Source organism: Podarcis liolepis (assembly GCF_965112155.1).
Source record: "Podarcis liolepis genome assembly, chromosome: 8".
NCBI classification, from domain to species: Eukaryota; Metazoa; Chordata; class Lepidosauria; order Squamata; family Lacertidae; genus Podarcis; species Podarcis liolepis.
In genome coordinates this window covers 25,618,454-25,633,541 of record NC_139560.1, presented here as the reverse complement: position 1 = coordinate 25,633,541, position 15,088 = coordinate 25,618,454, and the positions used below count along the sequence as shown (strand labels likewise).

Genomic DNA, 15,088 nt, shown 5'->3' with positions numbered 1-15,088 from the left:
TCAATGTGAGGGGGCAGACCACCTGCAGGAGCGCTACGCCATGTAGCTGGCACTATTAAGGGAATGTTCTTGCTTGCAAGCTTCAGTCAAAACAGACAGCAGGTAATGGGGTAGAAGTATCTCCATGCAGAGTACAAAAATATCCAGCCAAAGGCTGGCTCTGCTGGAAACCCTCATCTCATCTGGCTTATTAGGTGTAAGGATTTCTCTCCCCTCCCAATCCTGTGGGTTTGTGCAGTCACTAACTTGCGGTGGCACACTCTGTAGAGATGTGCATTGATTTTCACAGTGAAATAAATGAGCTCTCTTCATTTTTATAATGAAAACGGAAAGGGAAGAAAACAAATTGCAAAGTGTGGAAATGGGTGTGTGAAATCCATTTAGGGCAAGCATCCCCAAACTCGGCCCTCCAGGTGTTTTTGGACTATCATTCCCATCATCCCCCAAGGTTGTTTTCTGCTGCTCCAGAGAAGCGGACACGGAGTAATGGATCCAAACTACAAGAAAGAAGATTCCACCTACACATTAGGAAGAACTTCCTGACAGTAAGAGCTGTTCGACAGTGGAATTTGCTGCCAAGGAGTGTGGTGGAGTCTCCTTCTTTGGAGGTCTTTAAGCAGAGGCTTGACAACCATATGTCAGGAGTGCTCTGATGGTGTTTCCTGCTTGGCAGGGGGTTGGACTCGATGGCCCTTGTGGTCTCTTCCAACTCTATGATTCTATGACTACTGGTCTTGTTAGCTAGGGATGATGGGAGTTGTCATCCCAAAACATCTGGAGGACAGAGTTTGAGGATGCCTGACCTAGGGCTTCCCCACTGCCCATTCATTTTCAAGGTGCTTTGTACTGGCTACATAGCCTGAAATGTGATGTATATGTGCATCTCTCTGGGGCATAGAGCGCGTGTGAAATCAAGTAAGACAGACTGTAAAGCTCTACCTTGTATGTTGATAACCCTTATGCTATGTCTGTACTGGGCGCTTTTAAAAATTGGCTGGTTCCTCATCTAGCCTTGGCCACCCTGATGTGCTTTAGATGTTTTGAATTACAGTGGTACCTCAGATTACATACGCTTCAGGTTACAGACTCCGCTAACCCAGAAATAGTGCTTCAGGCTAAGAACTTTGCTTTAGGATGAGAACAGAAATTGTGCAGCGGCGGCGCAGCAGCAGCAGGCCCCATTAGCTAAAGTGGTGCTTCAGGTTAAGAACAGTTTCAGGTTAAGAACGGACCTCTGGAATGAATTAAGTACTTAACCCGAGGTACCACTGTACAACCCCATCAGAAGCTGCTAGCACAGTTTAAGCCATGGGTAGGCAAACTAAGGCCCGGGGGCCAGATCTGGCCCAACTGCCTTCTAAATCCGGCCCGTGGATGGTCCGGGAATCAGCGTGTTTTTACATGAGTAGAATGAGTCCTTTTATTTAAAATGCATCTCTGGGTTATTTGTGGGGCATAGGAATTCATTCTCCCCCTCCCCCAAAAAATATAGTCCGGCCCACCACAAGGTCTGAGGGACAGTGGACCGGCCCCCTGCTGAAAAAGTTTGCTGACCCCTGTCTAAACTATCTGAAATGTGCAGGTCTGATATTGTTTGTATATATGAACAAAGGCAAATCCTATGCCATTTAAGTGGGGATCACCAAAAGGTTGCAGTCTGCCGAAGATTGGATGGATCTCCCATTGAAATCAATGCAGAAAAAGAAACAAGAATAACCATCAAGAAACAAAAGGAATGCAATTAATATAAATGGAAAATGTAACTTAATATGGAATTAAATGGGAAAACAATGCCCCCCGCCCCGTATAAGCCAGATCCTATAGATGTGATGGAACATGGGGGAAATATATAAACACATTGAAGTCTATAGACAACTTGTTGCCGTTGAGCTGCTTGTTGGACATCAATCCCAGCAGATATGGGCAATGGTCAGGTATAATGGGAGTTACAGTTCAGCAACTTCAGAAAGGCAACAGGTTCCCATCACAAAACTAAATGGTATACAGAACCAGCTGAAGTATGCACCTGCTATACTGCAATAACCATTTCCAAAGGGGTTATGTTTAATAAGTACCATAATAGCGTATCTCTGTCTCATTTTCTGCACAGGAAACAGATTTGCAGTAACTACTCAAGCACAAGCTACATTGAGATATTACTGTATATTGTAGAATCAGGGTGCTAGAACCTTGAATAGCTAAAGAACTGCTACAAGGACAAAACAGAAATGTCTCTAGAAAGAAGCTGCCATTGGTAATGCATAGACTGGTGTACAGTATTTATCCCAACAGAAATATCCCTTTTTTTAGTCTTCAAGTTCAAGTCTGCTGTATACAAGTCACTTAAAAAGGCACAGTTTTGTTTACAATACATATGAAAAAACAGTTTAAGCAAAGTTATTGAATCACCATTCAGTACAGCACAAGGCCCCCACTTTTACAAGTTAATACATTTTTTTAAAAAAAAACCACAACTATATAAAAAGTCATACCTACTCACAAAACACATAGCATTAGAAAAGCAAAAAAATTCTAACAGTCCAAGACTTCCAGGCACATTATAGAACTAGTAACATAAATATGCAAGACAATTAAGAGTCAAACATAATGATGTAATGCAATCATTCCTTTCCCAACTGTATTATTTCCAATATTAAGAACCAAAAAGCACATATATTTGTGCAACAAGCTTGTGTGTCTACCTCAAAAAAAGATAAGCTTCCATCACTAGAAAGTTATCCAGTAAAATAATGGTAAGGAATATTTGTATATCTCAACTAGAAAGCCTAACTTCAAACGTTTGCTAACATACACAAATAAGGTGGGCAAGGTAATCTTCATTTTAATATTCCTATAAACAGGAAGGAGAATGGTTTCTGGAGACAAAAGATCAAAGCTAAGAACCTACACAGAGCTATTTGCTAATACTTTATTTCAGTTAGGCAAACCTCTAAACAAGTGTACCTAGGACCACAGTCAAACACTGAAGCGTTCCTGAGTTTATAAATATATCTGTGGTGTTTGTCCATGAAACCAATAGAAGCTTAACAGTATAGGGTAACCACTGAAATAAGGTAAAACATTGTGTAACTTAAAAAAATGAACAACTGGCTGAAATTCAGGATATCCTAGTATGGAAGTAAACAGAAAAATGGCTCTGAGGAACTCCAGATGTCAAGCATTAGACCCAAAATATTAATTTGTAGACAGATGAAGACTACCACCACATATTTCTTAAAACTTCTAAGTTATTTGGACTAACTGGTCAAATTAAACCACTTTATAATAGAATGGTTGCTGTTTTTTAACTCGTTAAAAATATATTAGTTAAGCTGGTAGTATTTCAAGTGAAGGCGAGTATTGGTCAAGTGATCATCTGTCTCTATACTTATATTTTATAGCCTGAGACACTGGAAATGTTTGTCACTGTCTTTTGGGTCTAGAAGGTCCAACATACCACAATGACCCTCACTTGCATGCCTGCTTCAGGCTCTGCTCTGTGGAGGAAGCCGGCTAAACCACACTGCGCAATGGAGGTTAAGCAGAAGTTGATGGGAGGAAGTCAGGTCACACAAGATTCTTCTCCTGCCCCATAGACAATTCGCTCGTCATTCAGAGTTCAACACCATACAGTCTATCACATTTTAATAATCGTGTTCAAATGTTAACATCAAGGGTGGGGGACCTGTGGCCCTCCAGAAGTTGCTAACCTGCAACTCCCATCAGTCCCAGCGAGGTTGGTCAACAGCCAAGAATGATGGGAGGTGTGGCCCAGCAACATCTGGCAGGTCAAAGGTTAGCCACGCCCATTAGGTTAAGAGGATATACAGTATACACAGATTGTTGCAAGTGTATGGCTGACCCTGAGTAGTTCTGTAACTGCATTTGGACTACAAAGTGATGTGTCGCCTGCTCTGCCTTGGTTAAAAAGGCCAATATAAAAACAAACCCACCCATCCACCCATCCGTCCGTCATAAAAAGTTTCTAGAAAGTCATGTACAAAAACGAAAAGAGCAAACCCCCAGTCACACAAACACTATTGTACTGATATGTTTCCGAGCCATGAATAAAATGTAGTAAAGTCATTCTGTGAGGCGCACACGGCTACAACAATGTGGTTTACAACCTAAATGTAACACTTAGTGATTGTGTAGAAATAACTGTTGCTCAGCCTAAGATTGATCTCGCCTTCATTGCCTACACATGAAAAATACAAACAGCAAGTCAACCGATAATATTTTTTTGAAGGAGGAAAAAACAACTACGCAAGATGCCCTCAGTAATTATACTGACGCTGGCAAGGCTGGTGAACAAACAATCCGTTGTTCTTGAGTTGCCGAGAGTAGCAATCCCTGGTGAGGTTTTGGCGACGGAGGCAGTTTCTGTTCAGATATTGTCTTTTGTTGTGTTCTTTTATCCACTGGGAAGGACGAAAACTCTTGGTCTGTTCGAGAAAGGTTGAGTGAGCAGTGATTGCTGCAAAATAGCATCGGATGTGTTGACCCCTTTCGCTTTGGGCTTCTGATCTAGAATTCAAAGGAGAGAGAGGTTATGGCACAACCACTGATGGTCTGCATGTCAAGACGCTCTGGTGACATTGACACAAGTCAGTGTGTGCTTGTGGTTGGCACAAAGATAGCTCTTTGTCATGTGGTAAAGATCTGGTCCTGTGGGTTTAAGAATCCTGTTTAGGGGCAGCATCAAGGGTGGGCATGGCTGGGCAGCTGTCATGCCCCAGTGTGTGTCTCTCGGAGGGTGGTCTCTGCTGATCTCTGGCCCGGCTGCTGCACCTGAGAGCAAGGAGAAGAGACCTCTACATATGCCTTTGCCTTCTCTCCTCGGGAAGGTGCTATGGATTGGGTCCACAGGGAGAGGCAAATGAAAAGGCCCAGGGGACCTAACATGGAGCCCCCTTCAGAGGTTGCTGGATGACATCTCTCATCTATCGCAGCCTGCATAGCCAATGGTCAAGGAGGGCAGGAGATTTTTAGAAGAAAAGTTGTGATGGTGGATTGGCATTACAAAATGTTTAAAACAAATACACCCTTCCAATATCCTATCCTATCCTATCCTATCCTATCCTATCCTATCCTATCCTAGTACTGTACATAAAAGAATACAGTTAAACGAATCTTGTTTATATTTTTGGCAGTATTCAGCAAATGAAGTGGGAAATACTTAAGTGTGAGGTGGTCTGTTGCTGCTGGAATTACTGAAGCCTTTGTTGCTTCTATGATATACAGTGTACCTCGGGTTACAGACACTTCAGGTTACATACACTTCAGGTTACAGACTCCGCTAACCCAGAAATAGTACCTCAGGTTTAAAACTTTGCTTCAGGATGAGAACAGAAATTGTGCTCCGGTGGCGCGGCGGCAGCAGGAGGCCCCATTAGCTAAAGTGGTGATTTGGGATAAGAACAGTTTCAAGTTAAGAATGGACCTCCGGAAGAATTAAGTATTTAACCCGAGGTACCACTGCATTTAATAAAATCACACCATGTTAAATATCTTTTTTGTTATGCCTTTATGTAAACACATGAACTTTGGATTAACTATTCAGATAGGGTCCAGTTCACGGTTCTATCCTACCAATATTCTAAAGTGGAATTTCCCAAATATTTCCAGCATCTTGTAAAAATTAACGAGCTGCTAATAGAAGAAAACTGATTAGATCCTTATTCTTGCAGTCCGTATTTTGCCCATCCAAAAGATTTACTAGTGCAAGCAGCTCCCTAGGGTGGATGGGAGATGAAATCCTACAATATATGGAGGACCCTGTACCCTGTTTCTGCTTTAGGCAAAGGGCTTGCACAGATTAATGTTCGCTATTGAGCTCAATGTACGTGAACCCCCTTTGGGCTGGTGCTGGATGCATGTGGCCTGAATGCATTTGATGGTGGACTCCATTGTGTGAAGATGTGCTCTTGAGATAGATGGGAAGAAGTATTTTGTGTGTGTGCCTGCAAAAGGATGGATAGATGGATGGATGGATGGAAGAATTTATGTATGCATATATGGTCTGGAAGGGAGGGATGTGTGGTCTGAGTGTGCTTGTTAAAGAGAGGGGGACATGCATTGTGTATATGTGTCTGTGAAAGGTAGACCAAGTTAAGGAGAGGAAGGCAGGAGAAGAAATGGGGTTCATTCCATTACATCAGAACATTGTAGTAGAAGCATTCATGACGGGGGGCGAGTAGGAAGGAGGGTGTACCATAAGGAGAAGAGAGGAAAATCCTTGCATGTACCAAGGATAAAAAAATCACGGGGGGAGAGGATGGGCATATACCAAATGGGAAATTTGGTTGGGGAGGGAGTAGTGTCACAAATACAGAGAAATAGTAGAAATGTACCAGTGGGAAGAATTGGGGAGTGAGGGGAAGAGAAATAAGAGAAGGAAAATGGAGCATACTAAGGAGATTAGTCATGGGATGATGTATGGGGTGTTCTGCACATGTTTGAAAAGCTTCTTTTGCACACAGGGAGTTTTGCTAGGTGTCTTGGGCTCACCCCACCACGGAGGATAACATTTCATACGTCTGATGAAGTTGACTGTATTCCAAAATGTGCTAATTTTAAAGGAATATTTTCTCCCTAGTGAACATTATTTGATGTTCTGTACAAATCAAGGAGCAAATATCTTACCTAGGATTGCTTACATCACGAGGCTCTGTCTCCTCCTCCTCCTCTTCTTCTTCTTCTTCCTCCTCCTCCTCATCACCACCACAGCTCGTCTTGTTGAGGCTGTGGCGGGTATTATGAACTGCATATACAGACATGCTGGGATGCTCAATCAGAAGGTTCTCCAAGGGGCTGGTTTCCACTTTGAGAGCGGTCAGGCCACCCGCAGTGAAACACGGAGGTGGCGTAATGAACCAGCTCTCCTCCATGGGGCACGAGTCAAACTGGATAAAGCAAGATTCACTGGCATCAGCCAAACATTCCAAGGAAGGAGGCAGACAAGAGCAGACGGGTGAATTGTCCACAGGCGATGCTTTATGGATATCTTCTTCTTCTTCTTCCTCCTCCTCCTCCTCCACCTCCTCCTCCTCTTCAATCATTGAGAAGTTAGTACAGGTGTCTATTGGGAGTTACAACAGCCATTGAGATAGATGGGCGAGGTTGATTGACGCAGCCAGAGTTCAGATGGTTTACAGTAGGTGCAAAGAATATGTCCCCCCCTCAAGATATTGTTGGACTACAACTCTGCAAGCAGCATTGGCCGTTCTGGCCGCATCTGAGAGTTGGAATTCAAGAACATCCAGAGAGCCATAGGTTCCCCAGTCTTAGTTTGCAAGGAACAAAATATCCACAATTTTATACCGCTAATGGATGCTTGGAAGACCTTTTAGGTAACAAGTGTCTAATAAATGAAATAATCGGTTGTATTCACCTATGATTATTGTTGCCAGTGCATTTTTTTTTTAGTAGTACTATGGAATATTCTCCCCCCCCCCACATGCCCCCTAAATGTGTCCTGGGGTTTTCCCCAACCTCTGGAGCAGATTTGGGGATGGCGTGAACATTCATGGGGGCAAAATCCCACTAATTCTTGCTAGCACAAGAATAGGGGCACTAGCGCAATAGGCAGTGTAAAAATACAGGAATGACAAAATCTGTTCAGATCTTTACATGGGATGATGATTCTCCTTCCATGGTAGAGCAGGGCATAAATGCCCACTCCTCCTCTATAGGGATAAGGATAAGGATTTTGCGTGGGGGTTCCAATCCCAGCCCCAATGCATAAGCATGCATTGCCCTGTTACACCCACCATGCTCTTCTTCTGGGTCCAAAAGGACCTGCATGTTGGTGATAGCATGTCAACTGGTCATCAGCCGTTTTACGCCAAGGTAAGCATCTGAACCAACCCACAAATCCTTCCAGAGGGTGGGGGGTGGCTTACAGTCTACAATAGTTGAACAAAGTTGGGGCAAGGGAAGGGGGAAGAGAGGAGAGATCAACCATTTATAATTACAGTGGTGCCTCGCAAGACGAAAAGAATCCGTTCTGTGATTCTCTTCGTCTAGCTGTTTTTTTGTCTTGCGAAGCAAGCCCATTGACGGATTAGCGCTATTAGCGGCTTATCTGCTGATCGGATCAGCTGATAAGCGGCTTAGCGGCTTAGAAAAGGGGGGGGGGAAACCCGCAGGAACTCACAAGACATTGTCATCTTGCGAAGCAAGCCCATAGGAAATTCGTTTTGCGAAGCACCTCCAAAACGGAAAACTCTTTCGTCTAGCGAGTTTTCCGTCTTGCAAGGCATTCGTCTTGCGGGGCACCACTGTACTGAGTTGTGGAAATTTGTTGGCAGTATAGAACTTGGCCCAGGAAAATGCCCTGTGATGGGGGCAAGATACTTTACCAGCTTGAACAAGCTGTTTTTTATTCCTTTTTCCCCCGTACACAATTTCATGTTTAACATGAAATATTCCCTGCAATTAAAAAAAAAAAAACCTTTGTAAACAGAAAATAAAACTTGCTTCCTGATGCAGAAATTATAGTGAAACGGAGATCTTACCGATAAAATCCACCAGAATCCACTCCTCCTCTTCTTTCTCGCTGAACTCTGGCTCTTGCCTGGGCAAATTATTGATTTCTCCCACGAACATATTATTCAGCCTCTGGAACATTACTAAGGCAATAACAAGACTCTGGCTGGAACGTCTTCGTATGCAAGAGTTAAGGTACAGGTTCACAATGTACTAGCCAAGGGCGCAGGTAGAAGATTAAAGTGCACAAATACTTTTATCTGCTTAGGCACAGAACACGGGGAGGCATGGCTTTCTTTGTAAACGGTTGCTACAAAATCCTGCAAAAAAGAGAAGAAGAAAAAGTCTTAATGCTACATGCACACACAGAAAACATATACTGTTCAGGGGTTATTCCACACATTACATGGCAGCGACCCATATTTGTCACTGAGCCACTTGGAGCTGCAGGCACCATTATCAAGTAGATTCAATGGCACAATAAAAGGGCAGTTTCAAATTTCTATAGAGGGGAGCTGGTTCCAATGGTGTCTTCAAGTACAAAACAACCAGTGGCTTTTCAAAAGCATTACAGTGGTACCTCGGGTTACATACGCTTCAGGTTACAGACTCCACTAACCCAGAAATAGTGCTTCAGGTTAAGAACTTTGCTTCAGGATGAGAACAGAATTCATGCTGCGGCGGCAGCAGAAGGAGGCCCCATTAGCTAAAGTGGTGCTTCAGGTTAAGAACAGTTTCAGGTTAAGTACGGACCTCTGGAATGAATTAAGTACTTAACCCGAGGTACCACTGTAGTTCCATTTTTTAAAAAAGAGAAAACAATACCACTATAGAAAATCTGAGATAATTGCAGGGCAATTAAGATTCCTCATCTCTCTCATCTTTATACTTGCCCATATAGGTGAAACCAGACTCACAGGGTAATCAGCTCTGCCCACTGAACCATCATATTGTGCTTGCCATCCCCATTGCTCCATAGGTTCCCCCCCTTCCCAGTCCTGCCTGGAGGTGTCAGGATTTGAACCCAGGACATTCTGCATAAATCATGTCTCTATCACCAAATTAGAATGCTTTCCTTCTCTCTAGTCTCCAACAGTAGTTAGTTTCCTGGAAGCGCTAGGGCTTAAGGTTGTATCTAAAGAACAGCCAGTGTTCTGAAACTCCTGGTTCTTAATCCAAATATTTTCTTCTGAGATGTTTCAACTCAGCTGCAAGGACAAACTTATCAGCCTCCTTCTCATCTCTTATTAAGTGTTCTAGGGATAAGCTTTACAGAAATGAAAGTCCATCAGTTCTATAGTACCACATTCACAGTTTCAAAGATCAGCAATATCACTGCTTCCAGCAGGGGGCTCAGAAGCGCGGGTTTTAAGTTAAAAGTAGCATTCCCCCCCCCTTCACTTATCAGGATAGCATTCTGCAGCGAGATTCCAGTTGCACAGGTAGGGAGTCTCACTAGCTTATGGAAATTGTCTTAATGCTAATGATATTGAGATACTGAGAGAGTTCTTGTTTGAGGACATGCGGCAGCCAGATAACGTGAAAGTAATAGCACATTATACAGTTTACATAATCTCAGTAGACCTGATCTATGTTTCCCAAACTTACTGTAAATGGGCAGTATTAAAATGCTGAGGGAAAACCAAGTAAGAAACACACACAAAGACTGGTAGAAAGCAGAGCAATGGGACAAAGTCCAGGACAGGCTTCTCTAAGGAGGTCTGATCCCTACCCTCTTAAGCCACCCCAATATTTCCCAATCCGCACCGTCCTGTACACAGCATTATCCGATTCCCTATATTAATTTTCATAGCTCCAGTGCTTGGGGCTCTTTTTCTTCAGGGCTTTTGCTACTTAGGAATTCTTTCTCAGATACACCTTGATGCACCCGGTGCGGGGGGAGAGAAGAGAAGAGAATCACCCCCCATGTTCTAGGCATTTGGGTAAGCTGCCTGGAATTTCCCCCCAGATCTACCTTAAATGATACTTGCGCCTCTTCTCACTACCCCTTGCTTAAATCTACTTCTCCCCAAAGTCACAGGCTGGAGCAGGGGTCGGCAAACTTTTTCAGCAGGGGCCGGTCCACTGTCCCTCAGACCTTGTGGGGGGCCGGACTAGATTTTGAAAAAAAGAATGAACGAATTCCTATGCACCAGGCAGGCCTCACAAATAACCCAGAGATGCATTTTAAATAAAAGGACACATTCGACTCGTGTAAAAACTTGTGGATTCCTGGACCATCCGCGGGCCGGATTTAGAAGGTGATTGGGCCAGACTGGCCCCCTAGGCCTTAGTTTGCCTACCCATGGGCTAGAGTGACTTTTTTTGGCAGGAGAACAATAGATTAAAAGGTACCAACAGAACACCCAGTTAACTCCTCCACCTTTTCCCCATAAGCCCTTCAGTTTTTAACTCTGCAGCCACCCCATTGTCCAAAAGCAAAAGCCTTGTCGAGAGATTCTCAGACATGAGTGGGCAGATTCAGATCACCCATCAGGCCTGTGCTCAGGCTGGCAGATTCTCCAGGGTCTCTCAGGGAGGGGGCATTGTCTTGAGTGGATTATTTAGTGTAAAGCATTGTTTGCCCTTCACCCGATAGGCCCAGGGCAGAAATATGCACATTCTAAATAAAAATGAAACAGTACTATTAAAACAGCATAAAACCAAATATGCAGCCGCAACATTAATTCAGATGTGCAGTACACCTCAACCCTCCACCAAAGACTGGGCAAAGAGGTATATCTGTGCCTACTGCCAAAATGATACCACTCTCAAGGCAGTGAGATGCGTCATTGCAAAGACCTCATTGCAAAGCCGAGCTCATTCAAAGCTGTGCAGCAGGCAGCAGCCAACAGGTAAATCATTTGATAAAATATTTTTCTGCACCATTCAGGACTTCTCTTCTTGTTGATTTTCACTGCTTTCAAAGGCAGCTCCATGAAAACTGAAAACAGGTTGCAAAAGCTTGAACAATGGCTGGCTCCCTCTAATCCAATCAGCACAATTTTGGTCTGATCGACATATAGAAGAGAATGAAGTTAACAGAAGAGACTGTGATATATCAGGCTGCCATTAGAGGGTGCCATCTTTTTTTTTTTTAAAAAAAGTACTGTACTGTATTTGTATTTGCATTTGCATTGTTTTTTGTTACCACTGAGACAGAAACAGACACCAATTAAGGGGAGACACAGATATGTTGAAAGACAGGAAAAAGATGGCCATGAAGAATGGACTGCAAATCAAAGGATATTTACAATAAACATAGTGAAGGATTAAAAAAAAACGATTCCTGCCCTGTGTGCAGTTTGAAGTGGTATTGTTAATTTTACCATGGAAGAATTCTGCTACCACATTCCACTATATGGGTGGGCAAAAGTCTTAAAGAGAACTTAGAAGTTTGAAACTGCCTACCGTAAGAGCTGAAAAGCAATCATTCTCCACCCACCCACCCAAAACCATCTCCAAAAGCCCTCGGAAGCCTATCAGAATGCTCAGAGGTTGCATCAGACAAATGCTCGGAGGTTGCATCAAATGTGAAATGTTCTTGCAAAGCAAAACAAATGCAAGTCCAGAACAGTTTGCCAAAGACTAGAGCCTTCTGTGGAAAAATAAATACTTGTGAAACTTTAAAACACACAGGGGGGGGGGGGGAAACAACTAACTTCCTTGCCCCACAAAGCATCAGGAACTCCTATTGGAAAGTTGCACAGCAGAATGCCCACTATACTCAATTGGGAGGAGCCATGAAGTCTGTGATCAGCAGCTGCATGCAAAAGCAGAAGGTCCCAGCTTTGTTCTGGTGGCATCTCCAGGTAAAGCTGGGAAAGGTCTCCATCTAAAAACCCTGGGGAGCTGCTGCCAATCAGTGCAGACACTGGGTGGACCAATGGGCAGGGGTCTCAAACTGCGGTCAATGAACCAGAGCTTCATCCAGGTTGTCCACAGTGTGGATCTGTGGTTGTGCCCATACTGTATTGATTTTTATTGCTGCTTTTACATTTTATTGCATTGCAATCTGAATTCTGTAAATCGTAATACCATACAAAGCAATTAAACTGCAATTAAGAATAATAAGTCTAGCACGACACATCACAATTACTACAGGCAGAGAAATCTTGAGTGGTCTGCCAGTTTTCAAGTGATCTATGGTAGTGTGTGTGCGTAAAATTTGGGAAACACTGCCAAAGGCAACTTCCTAACTGTAGTTACATAAAGAGTGACTTACACAACTGCTTATCCATGTGTGTGTTTCATAGGAACCACCTCCTAGGAGCTGAGGTCCCTTCGGGGGCCCCATAAAATATTTGAGGGGGTCAGGGCCCCCCAAGTTGATAGGCACTGTCATTCAAATGGTGTGTGCGAGCCACATCTTGTGATCAATTATATAGGGCAGGGCTTACCTGCCTCCCCAATATTTTATTTAAGTTGGCACCCCTGGGGGGGGATTGTGCGTGTTTACCAGAGCTCATAGCTTGCTCTTGTCTGTTCATGTATATTGGGCTTCAGGATGGGGCCTCGGCAGGAATCACGCCTCGGGGTGCCGACCCGGATTGCCCCCCTCTCCCCGCCCTTGGCGGCCGTGAGTCACCAGTTCCTGGTTTGTTTTGATCGCGCAAGTTGCCTCTTCCCCGGGCGGCGCCGCTTGGCTGCTCCGGCGAGGTTAGTCACACACCTGAACCCGACTCAACTTCGGAGTCCAAGATCCGCCCCGACGGGAAGAGACGGAAGCCTTACACCAAGGGAAGGGCGGTCTCTCGGCACTGTCAACAAAACAGGATACGCGGGAGGCGGGGGGAAAGCAACCCGATCCCTTTCCAGCCCCCTTGGGCGGATCAGGCAACCCCAGCTCCTCCTCGGCCTCAGTCCCCCCACTCCCTCTCCAGGGGGCGGGCAAGGACAGAGACAAAAGGGAGGGGGGGTTGCTCCAACCGCAAGGCCGGGTAGAAAGCGGGGAGAGGAAGCGGAGGGCATCCACAAGGCGCGTGGATCGGCTGCACTGCCTGGGCAGTTGGCTTGGAAAGGACATCTCCAAGGCCGGAGAGCTCTCTGTCCACGCCCCGCGGCCCTGGCCGCAGGACGACCTTCACCCCCGCCCTTTAGGGGGAAAAGGGAGGTCCCCTGCTCTCCGCCCGCCCAGATGGGCGCCGGACTCCACCCTGCGCCTCTCTCGCCAGCAGTTTGAAACTCCGCTCCGGAGACGGAGCGCGCAGGGCAGGCGGGCAAACGCTCGCGCCCTTCTCCGCGGGTACATAAAGTTTGTCCGCGCCGGATTATTATTCCGCAGGATCGCGCGCGGAACGCTGCCGGGATCCACGCGCCCGCCCGCAATTGATATTGAAAAGGGGATCCCGAGCCCCGATCCTACAGATCTGACGATAGTAAGGTTGAAGGATGCGATCCTATGCGAGCTCGCATCGGGATAAAATCACTTGGCACTGAGCACTCACAGGAGCAGTTTACAGTATTTGAAATATAAAGTCGCACCGAAATCAGTGGGGCTCTCCTTTCAAGTTAGTATGTTAGGGATAGTGTATTTTTTTTAACTACTAATTTATATTTAACGGGCTATGGGCTGCACTACTAGATCTCACGAAAATAAGAGTTAATTCCGCGAATTTTAATAAAACAACCCCACCACCATCACCAAACGAAAACACCCCTTAAGGTACTCGAGAGGACAAGCTATAAGACGCTTTTTCTTTTCTGTTTTTTTTAACGATCTCAGCCTCAGATGAAACCCGCAGCAGTTTCATTAACCAGGAAGTAGGAACAACTGAATTTTGCAGGGCTCGCTTCCAGGGAAGCGGCTTCGCTGGCTGCGAGGCTGGCTGGCAAAACTACGCCACAAGTGGTTTGTGAGCAGCCCAGTCGGAAGGCGCTGCCGAGCGACGGACAAAGCTGGGAGGAGGATCGCGCAGTAATTTACCTTTAAGGAAGTAGAGCCGGGGGGGGGGGAAGGAAGAGAAGAGAAGACTTTGAGAGTTAGTTCTCCCTGCATGAACTCCGGTGTTATTCGCCCCCCTCCCCGCATCTCTGCATACTTTGCAGAGGGACGAGACGGACCCTTCCCAGAAAGCGGAACGCAGGAAAGGGCCAGTGGGTAAGCGATTCTGCTCAGCAGCCAGATATATAAATATACTAAACTTTATAGGCGGAGGAGATGGTGGGAATCCCCCTTGCCCAGTTCTTAAAATAGACCAGATTTCCTTTTCTCTCCCTCCCCCCCCCCCGCTGCATCCAAACGGAACGCGCACCCAACGCCAAGAATATCGCGCCTAAGGTCACTTGTGGCCAAAAAACACCCACACGCACCCAGTACAAAGGACGCCCGCAGCCCTTCACTCACCGTCCGCAAAGCAGCCGGGCAAATCCGGAGCCTGGACGGCGGCGGAGTGAGGTAGATGGCGGGGAAGCTGCTCCTGCGGGCGCCCCGAGCCCTGTTGCACCGGCCAGTCTGCGCTCCCCGCAGAGCCTTTTGTTGTTATAGAATCCGGCGAACAGCTGATCGGCAGCGCCCGCCCCCTCGCCCCGCCCCGCCCGCCTCTTTTGCCTCGACGTTCCCACCCCGCGGCGCGCTGCTAGCAGGGGGCGCGCGAAG

At 45.6% G+C, this 15,088-nt stretch overlaps 1 protein-coding gene and 2 long non-coding RNA genes across 6 annotated transcripts; 2 read left to right on the top strand and 1 right to left on the bottom strand.

The window, feature by feature from the left end:
* Positions 1-729: 729 nt before the first annotated feature.
* LOC310713453 lies at positions 730-3,970 on the top strand. Its single transcript, XR_014529263.1, has 2 exons — positions 730-1,037; positions 1,263-3,970. It is a non-coding gene; the product is annotated as an uncharacterized lncRNA (long non-coding RNA).
* On the bottom strand, positions 2,041-15,019 carry TP53INP1 (tumor protein p53 inducible nuclear protein 1). Of its 4 annotated transcripts, none has more exons than XM_083517419.1 (4): positions 14,837-15,019; positions 8,520-8,810; positions 6,646-7,081; positions 2,041-4,527 (listed from the first exon to the last, which is right to left on the bottom strand). In XM_083517419.1, exons 2-4 carry the CDS (start codon positions 8,629-8,631, stop codon positions 4,278-4,280), a joined length of 798 nt encoding a protein of 265 aa, XP_083373545.1. In that variant the 5' UTR covers positions 8,632-8,810; positions 14,837-15,019; the 3' UTR covers positions 2,041-4,277. The 4 variants fall into 4 exon arrangements, with proteins under 4 accessions (XP_083373545.1, XP_083373546.1, XP_083373547.1 ...); XM_083517420.1 differs by having other exon boundaries at positions 14,803-14,975; XM_083517421.1 differs by lacking the exon at positions 14,837-15,019 and adding an exon at positions 13,163-13,584.
* On the top strand, positions 7,058-8,427 carry LOC310713424. Its single transcript, XR_014529228.1, has 2 exons — positions 7,058-7,980; positions 8,293-8,427. It is a non-coding gene; the product is annotated as an uncharacterized lncRNA (long non-coding RNA).
* Positions 15,020-15,088: the final 69 nt, after the last annotated feature.

What these genes read in the sequence shown, in the direction of transcription:
- TP53INP1 (XM_083517419.1), bottom strand. Translation starts at nt 8,631, where the DNA reads ATGTTCCAGAGGCTGAATAATATGTTCGTGGGAGAAATCAATAATTTG. An exon ending in GATTCTGGTGGATTTTATCG is followed by an intron (nt 7,082 to 8,519) that starts GTAAGATCTCCG and finishes AACTCCCAATAG; the next exon opens with ACACCTGTACTAACTTCTCA. An exon ending in CGTGATGTAAGCAATCCTAG is followed by an intron (nt 4,528 to 6,645) that starts GTAAGATATTTG and finishes TTTGAATTCTAG; the next exon opens with ATCAGAAGCCCAAAGCGAAA.